At 40.8% G+C, this 12,117-nt stretch overlaps 2 protein-coding genes across 2 annotated transcripts in view; both read left to right on the top strand.

Annotated features, from left to right (window-relative positions):
• The window catches only part of LOC125484709 (segment polarity protein dishevelled homolog DVL-3-like), a 43,437-nt gene extending 41,328 nt beyond the window's left edge, over nucleotides 1-2,109 (top strand). The window contains exon 5 of the mRNA XM_048604531.1: nucleotides 1,998-2,109. Coding sequence (XP_048460488.1) covers nucleotides 1,998-2,109 — 112 coding nt within the window. The remainder of the gene's footprint in view (nucleotides 1-1,997) is intronic.
• Nucleotides 2,110-5,090: 2,981 nt separating this feature from the next.
• LOC109926566 (AP-2 complex subunit mu-like) lies at nucleotides 5,091-11,800 on the top strand. The gene is made up of 3 exons (XM_048604202.1): nucleotides 5,091-5,821; nucleotides 9,314-9,425; nucleotides 10,394-11,800. The coding sequence occupies exons 1-3, from the start codon at nucleotides 5,772-5,774 to the stop codon at nucleotides 10,526-10,528; spliced, it is 297 nt and encodes a 98-aa protein (XP_048460159.1). The 5' UTR covers nucleotides 5,091-5,771; the 3' UTR covers nucleotides 10,529-11,800.
• The last annotated feature ends 317 nt before the right edge of the window (nucleotides 11,801-12,117 follow it).

The raw sequence follows: 12,117 nt of genomic DNA, 5'->3' as shown, positions 1-12,117 counted from the left end.
AGCCAGCATTTATTGCCCATCCCTAGTTGCCCTTGAGAAGGTGGTGGTGAGCTGCCTTCTTGAACCTCTGCAGTCCACCTGCTGTGGATTGACCCAAAATGTCTTTAGGGAGGGAATTTCAGGATATTGACCTAGCAACAGTGAAGGAATGGCGATCTATTCCCAAGTCAGGATGGTGAGTGGCTTGGAGGGGAACTTGAAGATGGTGGTGTTCCCATATATCTGCTGCCATTGTCCTTCTAGATGGAAGTGGTCATGGGTTTGGAAGGTCCTGTCTGAGGATCTTTGGTGAATTTCTGCAGTGCATCTTGTAGCTACTACACACTGCTGCTCCTGAGCAACGGTGGTGGATGGAGTGGATGCTTGTGGATGTAGTGCCAATCAAGTGGCTGTTTTGTCCTGGATGGTGTCCAGCTTCTTGTGTTGTTGGGGCTGCCCTCATCCAGGCAAGTGGGGCATATTCCATCATACTCCTGACTTGTGCTTTGTAAATGGTGTACAGGCTTTGAATTAGGTGAGTTAATCGTTGCAATATTCCTAGCTTCTGACCTGCTCTTGTAGCCACTGTTTTTGGTGAGTCCAGTTGAGTTTCTGATCAACGATAACCCCCAGGGTGTTGATAGTGAGGGATTCAGTGATGGTAACGCTGTTGAATGCCAAGGGATGGTGGTTAGATTCTCTTATTGGTGCTATTCATAACCTGGCATCTGTGTGGCACAAATATTACTTCCTCTCGTCAGCCCAAGCCTGAATATTGTCCAGATCTTGTTGCATTTGAACGTGAACTGCTTCAACAGATGCAAATGGTGCTGAACATTGTGCAATCATCAGCAAATATCTCACTTCTGACCTTATGATGAAGAGAAGATCACTGATGAAGCAGCTGAAGATGGTTGGGCCTAGGATGCTACCCTGATGAATTCCTGCAGAGATGTCCTGGAGCTGAGATGACTGACCTCCAACAACCATGACCATTTTCCTATGTGTCAGATATGATTCCAATCGCCAGAGAGTTGTTCCCAATGCCCATTGATTCCAGTTAGCGTTCCTTGATCCCACACTCAATCGAATGTAGCCTTGAAGTCAAGGGCTGTCACGCTCACCTCACCTCTGGAATTCAGGTCTTTTGTCCATGTTTGGACCAAGGCTGTAATGAGTTCTGGACTTGAGTGGCCCTGGCGGAACCCAAGCTGGGCATCATCGAGCAGGTGCTGCTTGATAGCACTCTTGATGACACCTTCCATCACTTTACTGGTCATCAAGAGTAGACTGTTGGTGCGATAGTTAGTCGGGTTGGATTTCTCCTGCTTTTTATGTACAGGACATACTTGGGCAATTTTTCATATTGTCGGGTAGATACCAGCATTGTAATTGTATTGGAATAGCTTGGCTAGGGGAGTGGCAAGTTCTGGAGCACAAGTCTTCAGTACTATTGCTGGAATGTAGTCAGGGCCCGTAGCCTTTGCATATCCAGTATCTCCAACCGTTTCTTGATAACATGTGGAGTGAACTGAATCGGATGAAGACTGGTATCTGTAATGCTGGGGACGATTGGAGGGGGCCGAGTTGGATCATCCACTCGTCACTTCTGGCTGAAGGTTGCTGCAAAAGCTTCAAACCTTATCTTTTGCAATGATGTGCTGGGCTCTTCCATTGTTGAGGATGGGGCTATTTGTCAAGCCTCCTCCGCCAGAGAGTTGTTTAATTGCCCACCACCATTCATGACTGGATGTGGCAGGACTGCAGAATTTAGATCTGATCCATTGGTTGTGGGATCACTTAGCTCTGTCTATCACTTGCTGCTTATGCTGTTTAGCATGCAAGTAGTCCTGTTTGGTGGCTTCACCAGGCTGATACCTCCTTTTCAGGTATGCCTGGTGCTGTTCCTGGCATGCCCGCCTGCACTCTTCATTGAGTATTATGCAACATTTTATTTAAAAGCACTTCCTCAACTTAATGCACTAACAACCTAATATGAAATTTTTTTTGTGACTTAGTTTTACTGTCTTTCTGTTTAAACTCCAGATATTGTACCTTGCTATAGTTGTGTGCAAGATTCATGGAGTGCTGCGCTCACTAATATCTCTTCAACAAAGTCTTAAACCATAACCCAGTCTGCCTCCTGTCGATATTTAAAAAGTTTACCAGTATTATTTCATAGAACAGGGAAGTTAGCCATCATATCCTGTCAAAAATGGATTAACTGGTCCTTTTCACATTGTTGTGAGTGTTGTGAGTGTTTTGTCATCGTTGGTTGCTATATTTTTCACATTATTTTTCACATGGCGGCACAGTGGTTAGCACTGTGGTCTCACAGCACCAGAGACCCCGGTTTGATTCCGACTTCAGGTGACTGTCTGTGTGGAGTTTGCACACGTGTCTGTGTGGGTTTCCTCCGGGTGCTCCCGCAGTCGAAAGATGTGCGGGCTAGGTGGATTGGCCGTGCTAAATTGCCCATATTGTCCAAGGATGTGTAGATTAGGTGGGTTATGGGGAATGGGTCTGGGTTGGATGCCGTAAGGGTCGGTGTGGACTTGTTAGGCCGAAGGGCCTGTTTCCACACTGTAGGGATTCTAAACAAAAGTTACCAGAGTGACAGCACTTCAAAGGTACTTCATTTGCTGTAAAGTGTATTGGGATGTACTGAGATCAGGAGAACTGTGTAAGTTTTTCTAAAGTAAATCTTGTGCAGGCCCTTGTGTGCTGCATTCACAAATGACATACTGGTCAAAGATTTATCAACAGCTTTGAGCAGACAAAATCTACCCCTCTTTTGAGTTCAATTCTTATTTAATGAGATTTTGCTTCTACACCTAGTTGTTTGAATGAAATTTTTATTCGGGGTTCTGCATTGAAAAACCTTTTTACCCAGACTGGTGAGAATACCAGCTCAATACCACAGAGTTGAGGGAGCTCACATAGATGCGTTTTTCAGGAAATTATATGACCGTAGAAAGGGCAAAAGAGTAAGTGTTTTGAGGTGCAACGAGTGTCGTAAAAGGAGGCCTGTGAAAAATATGTAGGGGAGCATAGACAGTTCAGGGGCAAATGACCTGTTTCTGTGCTCTGAGTCATGCAATTCTATGACCCTTTCTTGTTCCCTTATGCGTCAATTCCTAATGTCAGCTGTACAGAGTTGGAAAATGAAACTGAATTATTGTTATTCACAATGAGCTGCTGACTTCAAATCTGATGTAGTGGAGGCTTAACATTTCCAGATAGGAGGAGGACATGTAGAGCTAATGGTTCTAATTTATTTGGACATTTCACCTTGTCATTTTGTCAGTGCGAAACTGAATTGAACCACATTTCATCCTACCTTCGACATTGTATGGCTAGGCAGGGTGCTTGGAATAAAGCAGCAACTCTGAAGATGGCAGGTGAAGAAACCAACTGATGCCTAGGCTGAAGGTGGGAATATGATCGTGAGTGGTCATGGTCTGGAATGAAGGGGAGATGGCATCATAGTAATGTTACTAGACCAGTAATCCAGAGGCCCAGGGTAATGCTCTGGAGGCGTGCATTCAAATCCTAACACAGGCAGCTGGTAAATCTGGATTTGACAGCTATTCTCAATGATGCTGAGCATGGCATTATTGTTGATTGTCATAAAAGCCCATCCTGTTTGCTAATGTCCAACATATGATTTCAGACTCTCAGTAATGTGATTGGCTGTTAACTACCCTCTCGATGGTTTAGCAAACCATTCCAATCAGAGGCAATTAGAAATACCCACATCCTGTCAAAAAGTAAAAGAATGTAAAAAAAATTCTGTCTTTAGCAGTAATTGGGAGGAGTTTTTAAATTTATTTTCATTGCTTCCTCTTATCTCCCATTCTGGATGCATATAGATGGGTAACAATGTATGTTGACAAAAGGCTGAGGAAAATGTCAAATGAAGCATTTTGATCATGGCATAGTATACTCTATGAAATATCAAAACTTAAAATTCTACAAGAATCCAAGCCAGGCATTTTAGGATCATGTCACTTATTATAATTAACAGTTGTAATTGTATTATACCTGTGATGTAGCAAGCCATTTCCAAGGTTCTTCCCCTGAAGCATCATCAATGTAAAATTTGACACCAAATCACACCAGTTTGTCCCACAGATAGATTTTAAGAAGCAACTTAAACTCCTCCCTTCCTCTCCAGCCGTTTATGAAGTGTATTCTAGAGCTTTCAATCAGGTTGGTTGAATGCACTGCTGCTGACAGAGGTGTAATCACAATTGTGCAGCAGGCCAGAATTGGAAGAGCATGGATCTTGGAGAGTTGTTGGGCTGGAGGAGGAGACTTATTGTAGAATTTGGTTGAAGCTGCGGCAAGATAGAAACCATAGATTCATTAAACTGGTTGAATTCTCTGAAATCAAATGATTGTACTATCTTCTCATCTTAACTGCCATAGGGTGGCACAGTGACTCAGTGGCTAGCACTGCTGCTTCCCAGCTCCAGGGGCCTGGATTTTATTCCACCCTCTGACGACTGCCTGTGTAGATTTTGCACGATCTCCCAGTGTCTGTGTGGGTTTTCTGCGCGTGCTCTTGTTTCCTCCCACAATCCAAAGATGTGCGAGTTAAATTGCCTGTAATGTCCAGGAATGTGCATGCTAGGTGGATTAGCCATGGGAAATTCAGGGTTACAGGGATAAAGGCTGAGGAGGAGGGTGGTTCCGGATGGGCTCCCCTTCGGAGGTCAGTGTGGACTTGATGAGTTGAATAGCCTACTTCTACAATTTCTTCCTTGGTGTTAGAACTCTAAAGCAACTGGCCCTGTCAGCACCTTCCCCACGTTTAAGACCAAGCTTGACTTTGGGTTCAGATGTAATTCTCTCTCAGCTTTTGTGATCTGCTTTATTTGCCTTGGCCTTTCCTTTTACTTTCTTGTTTGTACTTGGCTCTTGGTTTTTTATTTTTTCAGATTTAACAACTGCTGCAGTACAAAACATCCTGTTCCTGAGGTCAGTCAGCAGTGACAGTTTTCTTCCCATGTCTCTTCAAAGTTCTATCCACCAGAAAAGCATTGCAATAAAACAGTTCTTAAAATGCTCAAAATTAATATGCAATCAGATTCTGTATAGAGAAAAGGCAGGTTGAGAAATCAAATTTATCACATTCAGCAGAAATGAAGACATTTTGCTGAATGTAACTCCAAAAATATCAGTGAATTTACAGGTATTGACTAGCCCCACATCTCTACCATTTTCAGTATTTGTTCTTGTTCTTGTTCTTCTTTTCTAAGTCACAATTTTGCTTTACAATTTTTACTTCAAATTTAGGTGTCATGACAAATTACTGCTGGTCATGTACAATTTTGATACGAGTGATCCATGTCTGTATTAGCTGGAAATGTTGAAGTCGGGCAGCATCGGTTTAAAGATGGGCAAAAGAATTATAGATTGACTTTTGTCAAAGCTGGGAAAAAGCCAGTGCATTGGCAGGAAAGATTGGGAGCAGAACCAAAGGCAGATTCCATAGTAAAGTGAAAGCAGGAGAACTTAAATGATGAGAATTGGTGGAAGGCAAAAGGACAAGTAAAAAGACCAAACGTGAGTTTTGAATTATAGCAGATTAGGTTGATATAGAGTTTAATCATCTGATGAATGGCAGTAAACATGATTCCACCCAGTGTAGCCCGTGACCAGGAGTATGTGATAATTTTTCTTAATCCTGTCCATTTACTGAATTTATTATTGCTGACGAGTTCTCCTCTATCCTGCAGGTGCGTATTCCAACCCCGCTCAATACCAGTGGAGTGCAGGTCATCTGCATGAAAGGGAAAGCCAAGTACAAGGCCAGTGAAAATGCAATTGTTTGGAAGTAAGTGACCTTTTAAAGTGCATTTAGATTTTCTCGTTGTTCTTGTATTGTAGTGTATTGCAGCAGTTACAAAATAGCTTATCAGGAGTTTAAGAAAAAGTTGAATTGTAACCTGATGTTACAATCCTCGTTGTGAACAAAAACTTGTTTAAAAGCAATATGAATATCTGCACAGATTCGCATGATTTCATGGTTCAAGATGTGTTGTACAAACTAACTAAAAACTACAGAGTGTGTTTTCATGATAAACTCATTGACACATTTGAAAATCACTTCTAGCATTTATGCTACATATTGCACTCACCCCATACATAGCCTTCTGATTACGTCCCAATTCCTCCCAGCGATTCAACAGGCTCTCTTCTTCCTGATGTTACAACAAGGTCAGTGTCTGAGACTGAGACATAATGAGGAGGCCCCAGTATCCTTCCTGTTATCAATCAGTGTTTTTTTTTGTCTTTATGCTCAAAGGCTATTGTTGTACTTTTCCTTCAGATTCTGGTGTCTGTCATTGTTTAATTTCAAGCTGGATTGCTTAAGCAACTTTTCATCTCTCAATATTAACCGTTATAATGCAAGTGAGAATAAAATAAGAGTTGCAAATTTCTTGACAGCTCACCAAGTTTCAATGCTGCTTGATTAAAATAATTCTGAGGAGCTATTTCATATATGTGCATGTGTGTTGCTGGTACTACGTGATCACAACAGTCATTTTAAGATTAGTTTTTAGTCCAAGAAAGTCTCTGGTATTAAACTGAAATGATGAATATTGACTATCAATCACTGCCCTGCTCGGAAATATCCTAGCATAAGCCCCTTCATCAGTTCTCCTGAGTATAATCAAACTGATTTCCAGCGCAAGGTACTTTCTGGTGGCCCTTGGTTCGTTATATCTCCACTGGCCGCACTCTTCAAACAGACACTAAATTCTCACTTAACGTTCTGCTTGGTGCTTAATGCAAGAAATGGTCTCTTTCCAGATCTCTGGGACTGACTGTCGTCAATTCAAGACCAGCTGCCCCTGTGCCAAGATGTAAAAACTAGCACTCACATTCGTTTTTCAGTCTGGGCTTTTGTCCCCTTGGCAACCAAATCACTGGCTTGTTGCTGGATAGTTTTCAATACAATTATTACCTGTACTAGAACCATTTTAAAATAGCATACGTTCACAACCAGTTTACACAACCGTATCTACAATAAGCCCATGATCAGTCACAGACTGGGTTAGATTTAGGCCCAGCAGACGTGCAATGCATGATCCAGTGCTGCAGTTTTCGGTTTCTGAATCTTAAGCCCTTTGAGCTGAATTGGGAAACAGATGTGCACTGTGCATATGTGTTCACTGGGCACTGTACTGAGTCTCTTGCATAGAATATTAGCTTGTCAGCAGCCTAAGAAAGCTTCATTCCATTCTGAATTTAACCTCTGGATCTTGGGATCAATGCACACACTTAATCGTCCAGTCCATCTCTTAAAATATTGGGGAAAAATTTTGTAACTGCATTCTTGAATCAGTTGTGGCAACCAGAATTGACAAAATGGATATTCCATCATGTTTACTTTTTAACAGAATTAGTGGAGTCAAGTGGATACTAGATAGCTCTTGGTACAGTTCCTTGGGGAAGTATTCCCAATGTGCAGAAGTCCTCACATTCATTTCATTTGCTCTGCATGTAACCTTTGGCTTGGATTGGTTTTGTTTTTCTGACCTGTTTAAAAACCGTCTTAACTGGCGAGGTTTAGCTTTAAACAAATTCACATTGGTGCTGTTTGAAGCAGTCATACACTTTGTAGTCATTTCTACAAATGGAAAGGGATCAGTGTTGTATCATACGAAATAACATTTAGTTGCAAGTGTTATTGTTTGGTGTATGCAGTGATAGCAATTCCACTTTGAAAACAGAAGTATTTAAGAGAACTAATCCTTTTTAGAATGACAAGTTAAACTATCAAGCCTAATATATAAAGCCAGTTCTGTTAAGGTCATTAGGAGTTACAGGTGCACCGTTCATTGAAATTGGTGCTAATCCTCTACCACAAGTGAAGTGCTAGTGTCCCTGTCTTTGAACCAGAAGGCCAGGTTCAAGCATCTGCTCCAGAGATGGGCCATAACACAACTAAACAGGTTTATTAAGATTACCTACATTTGCCTGCTCTATCCCATATCTTTTACTACTTTGTTTCCAAAAACCTGTCAATCACTGACTTGAATGACCTCAACGACCAAGCGTTTATAAGCGTTTACAGCCCAACGGTTATAAAATTCTGAAGGTTCATAGCGTTTTGAAGAATTTTCTCCTTATCTCAGCCTTAATAAACTAACCTTCCTCCTGAGGCTTTTCCTTCTCTGAGCAACATCCCAGCATTTACACATGCACTCTCTAAAGAAATTCACATTCTTTTGAAAGAGATTGTGTCTCATTTTTCTAAACTCATTTTGTAAAAAGGGCAGTATACTTGACAACTTTTTACAGAATCATCTCCTCATCCCAGGAACCATCTTGATGAATCTTTCCTGTGAGAATTATGTCTGTTTGTAAGTGAAGTGAACAAAATATGTACACAAAACTCAGGTTATAGGCACAATTGTAGTTAGACTTGACTCTCATACTTCAATCCCTTTGCCATAAGTGCTAGCATATGAATTACTTGCCTGCTTCCTTTACCTGCATGTTAACTTTATGATTCATGTACATATTTGGATCCCTCTGAACATATAAAAAAAAAGTGCCTTTCTGTTAAAGTGGATAACATCATATTTCTCTCTGTCTTGACCTATTTGCTACGTTCCTGCCAATGTACCTAACCAATCTAAAATTCTTTGCATTTGCTAAGCAGTTTTCTTCACTACCTAAATTTTATATTGCCAGTTATTTTTAATACATTTAGTTGCCTCATTTAGGTCATTGATACAGATTGTAAATAAACAAGGCTCTAGCATTGATCCTTGTGATGCCTTATTGGTTACACTATGTTGACCTGAATATGACTTATTTGTTCCTGCTCTCTTCTGTATAAATTAATCTTCACTCTATGCTACTGTTACCCAATCCCATGAGCCCTAATTTTGTTGAACCTCTGTGCAGTGCTTACTGATTTCTGAAAATTTAAACATGCTGTATCCATTGGTTCTATTCTGTTCACTGTATTAGTTTTATCAAAAAAAATTGATTTTACAAGCCAAAGTTCCTTGTCCATGTGCATTCATGTGATTTTTGTTTTTAATAAGTCTTTTTATTGAATTCCTGGCATTTTCACCACTACTGATGCCATGCTAACAGATCTGTTACTTGTGTTCTGTCACTCCCTCCCAGTCTTGAGTTGAGGCTTATTTTAGAACCTAAGGAATTCTGAAAGTTTCTTCCTTTGTATTGTACTGCTAGTCAAATGGCTGAAGCGCTACATCATAGGATGCTTTGTACCCATGTTATGACTTAGATTTGGAAAGCAGGAGGTTACCTTTCATGAATTCCTGTTCAATCATACCTGCAGGATTAAACGAATGGCAGGAATGAAGGAATCTCAGATCAGTGCTGAGATCGAGCTTCTACCCACTAATGACAAAAAGAAATGGGCTCGCCCACCTATCTCCATGAACTTCGAGGCAAGTACAGTTATAACCTGCAGAGCTCTGAAGTAATATATATTTTGTTAACCTAAATACAAATAACCAGGTAGAGATATGTGTATCTTTAATCATATTTTCTCCCTTGTATTTTTCTTTTAACCTTGTGTTAAATCCATTGTTTCTGTCCTTTTAAAATATAGGTTTTCTTCTAGCATTCTTTTTTCCCCAGTGTTTCTACTTTGGGAAATTGAATACTCATTTAGTAGTTATTCCCTTATGATTCACCATCACAGCATATAGCCAGGATCAGGCCAACCAACCCTTGAGTCTGTTCTGTCATCAGTTTTGGCTCTGGCTGATTTTAAGTCTGTTTAGCTGCCCTTGATTCTGTAACTTTGCTCCTAACAAAAATTGTGTTTGAGATTTCTAATTTGACAGCCTTTTGAGGTAGAATGTTCCAGACTTCCACCACCTCTTTTATCCAGATTTTCTGGCCTTGCCCCTAAGTAACTGGGTTTTAATTTAAGTTTTAATTATCCTGGCAGTTTTTAGACTTCAAGATAATGCAGTGTGGAGCTGGAAAAACACAGCAGGCCAGGCAGCATCAGAGGAGCAGGAAAGTTGACATTTCAGGTCGGAAGAAGGGCCCCGTCCTGAAACATCAACTTTCCTGCTCCTCTGATGCTGCCTGGCCTGCAGTGTTTTTCCAGCTCCACAGTTATTTCTGACTCCAGCATCTGCAGTTCTTACTATCTGAGGTTTTAGATTTCTGTCTGTATTATGTCTTTAATAGGTCCACCTTTCCCTTTACTATTCTTTCACAATGAAATTGTAAACTTTTTTGAGATTAGTTTCAATATTCCTTATTTTGTCATATTTCCACTTTCCTGCAAGATTTGGGTTTCAAAGAGTGACAACTGACTAATGTAAATGTGTTCTTTAGCCAGAATTAATGTTTTTATACCATGTTTTATATATTCACTCCGTCCCATTATTCTGCGCAGGTCCCATTCGCTCCATCTGGGCTGAAGGTGCGGTACCTTAAAGTGTTTGAACCGAAGCTGAACTACAGCGATCATGATGTGATAAAATGGGTCCGGTACATTGGACGAAGCGGGATCTATGAGACCAGATGCTGAGAGCAGGGTTTACCCATTAGCCCCCTGTGGCACCCACTGAAACACATCGGACTCTCTCTCCTTGTTGGTCACTACATCGTGCACTTGACATTGCCTAGGAGATGCCAAGAGCCTCATTTATAGGGATGTGGTTGCACCACCGACAATGGAGACACAGTTGACCCACAATCCTGCTTTTGTCTCATTTCGGTTGATTTTTATTGTACTCCTCCCATTGACAACGCCCAGCGTTCAAAGCAGCTCCTTTTCCATGTCCCACTTCACATTCACCTCATAAAATGTATTTTCCAACTATATATGCGTATTGTAGTTCCATAGAACATAGAATGTAACTGGACGTCCCTGGTAGAGATTGAACTGTGTACTGATAGCAATGTTGTAATGAATGTTCTGTGCAATCAAGAGGCACTGCTGGTCCTTCCTTCAAGCTGTGGTTGAATTGCCGAAGTGTCTTTTTTTTTAAATTCTTATTTCTTGTGACCAAAAAATTCTTGTCAGTGTTGCTACTTGTTTTTGGTTGATGCAGTGGGGAGTGTGAGAAAGAGAGAAAGAAAGAAAGCATCAGTTCACTGGCTGATTTTCTTTTTTTGCAAAATCACAAACAGTTTTTTTTTTGCAAAATCACAAGCAGCATCTTGCAGAAATGGCCAGTGGGCAAGGGATGTATTTGGCAGATGGCACCATAAGCGAGGACATCATGAATGATTAAAATCTGAAGTGTTTGGAGAATAGACAAGGGTATTTTGATATGAGGGTAGCTGATTTGAGAGGAGCAGTATGTACTTTATCCATTTGGGAAATGATAAGCTTGTAATACATCTTGACTAATCCCAACTATAATGACCAGGACCTTTATCAGGAAGGACAATGTGAGCCAGAGTGAGTCAGGCTTTTCAAAATAAAAATGTTGGTTAATTAGTAGTCCCATCCACTGTCCATGACATTTTCTCTTTTTTCCCCTAATTGGTCACTCTGGTTTTCACTTGATCCCCCTCTCCATGGAACTAATTGGTGCACATAACGTTACATTACAGCATGAGAGTTTGCATATTCCTACACAGGTCTACTAACAGTAGACCTGAGCTCTATGTGTGAGATCATGGCGATTTCAGTCAGTCGATCACCTAACCCTGCACCAATTTTAGAGAAGGGATGACTTGTAAGGACAATGTGGAAGACTCTCGCCTGTAAATCCTTTTGCTCAATGGTGTGATCGCTCTTTGGCATCTTTTGTGATCGTCCAGTTAATATTAATAAACCATACAGAATCAGTGTAGGTTGTGATTTTATTTCGAAATTTAAATTGTAAATTTATTCTGCATTATAATCTACTGTGATTTTGCAACATCACCCTGCAAACTTTCCTTTTTGCCTTTCAGTTATCTAAAGACTTCAGGATTTTATGGTGATCTTTCTCCTCATTAAATGTCAAAGAGCAGAAGGAGGCTGGAGTTGATATGCAGATCTGTCATAGATTTCCTATAATGTGGAAGCAGGCCATTCGACCCATTGAGTTTACATTGACCCTCCAAAGAGCATCCCATTCCCCCCTCCCCTATCCCTGTAACTCTGCATTTCCCATGGCTAAC

The sequence above is a fragment of the Rhincodon typus genome, chromosome 13, assembly GCF_021869965.1.
Source record: "Rhincodon typus isolate 14 chromosome 13, sRhiTyp1.1, whole genome shotgun sequence".
In the NCBI taxonomy this organism is placed as follows: Eukaryota; Metazoa; Chordata; class Chondrichthyes; order Orectolobiformes; family Rhincodontidae; genus Rhincodon; species Rhincodon typus.
This window is presented reverse-complemented; position numbering and strand designations above follow the sequence as displayed.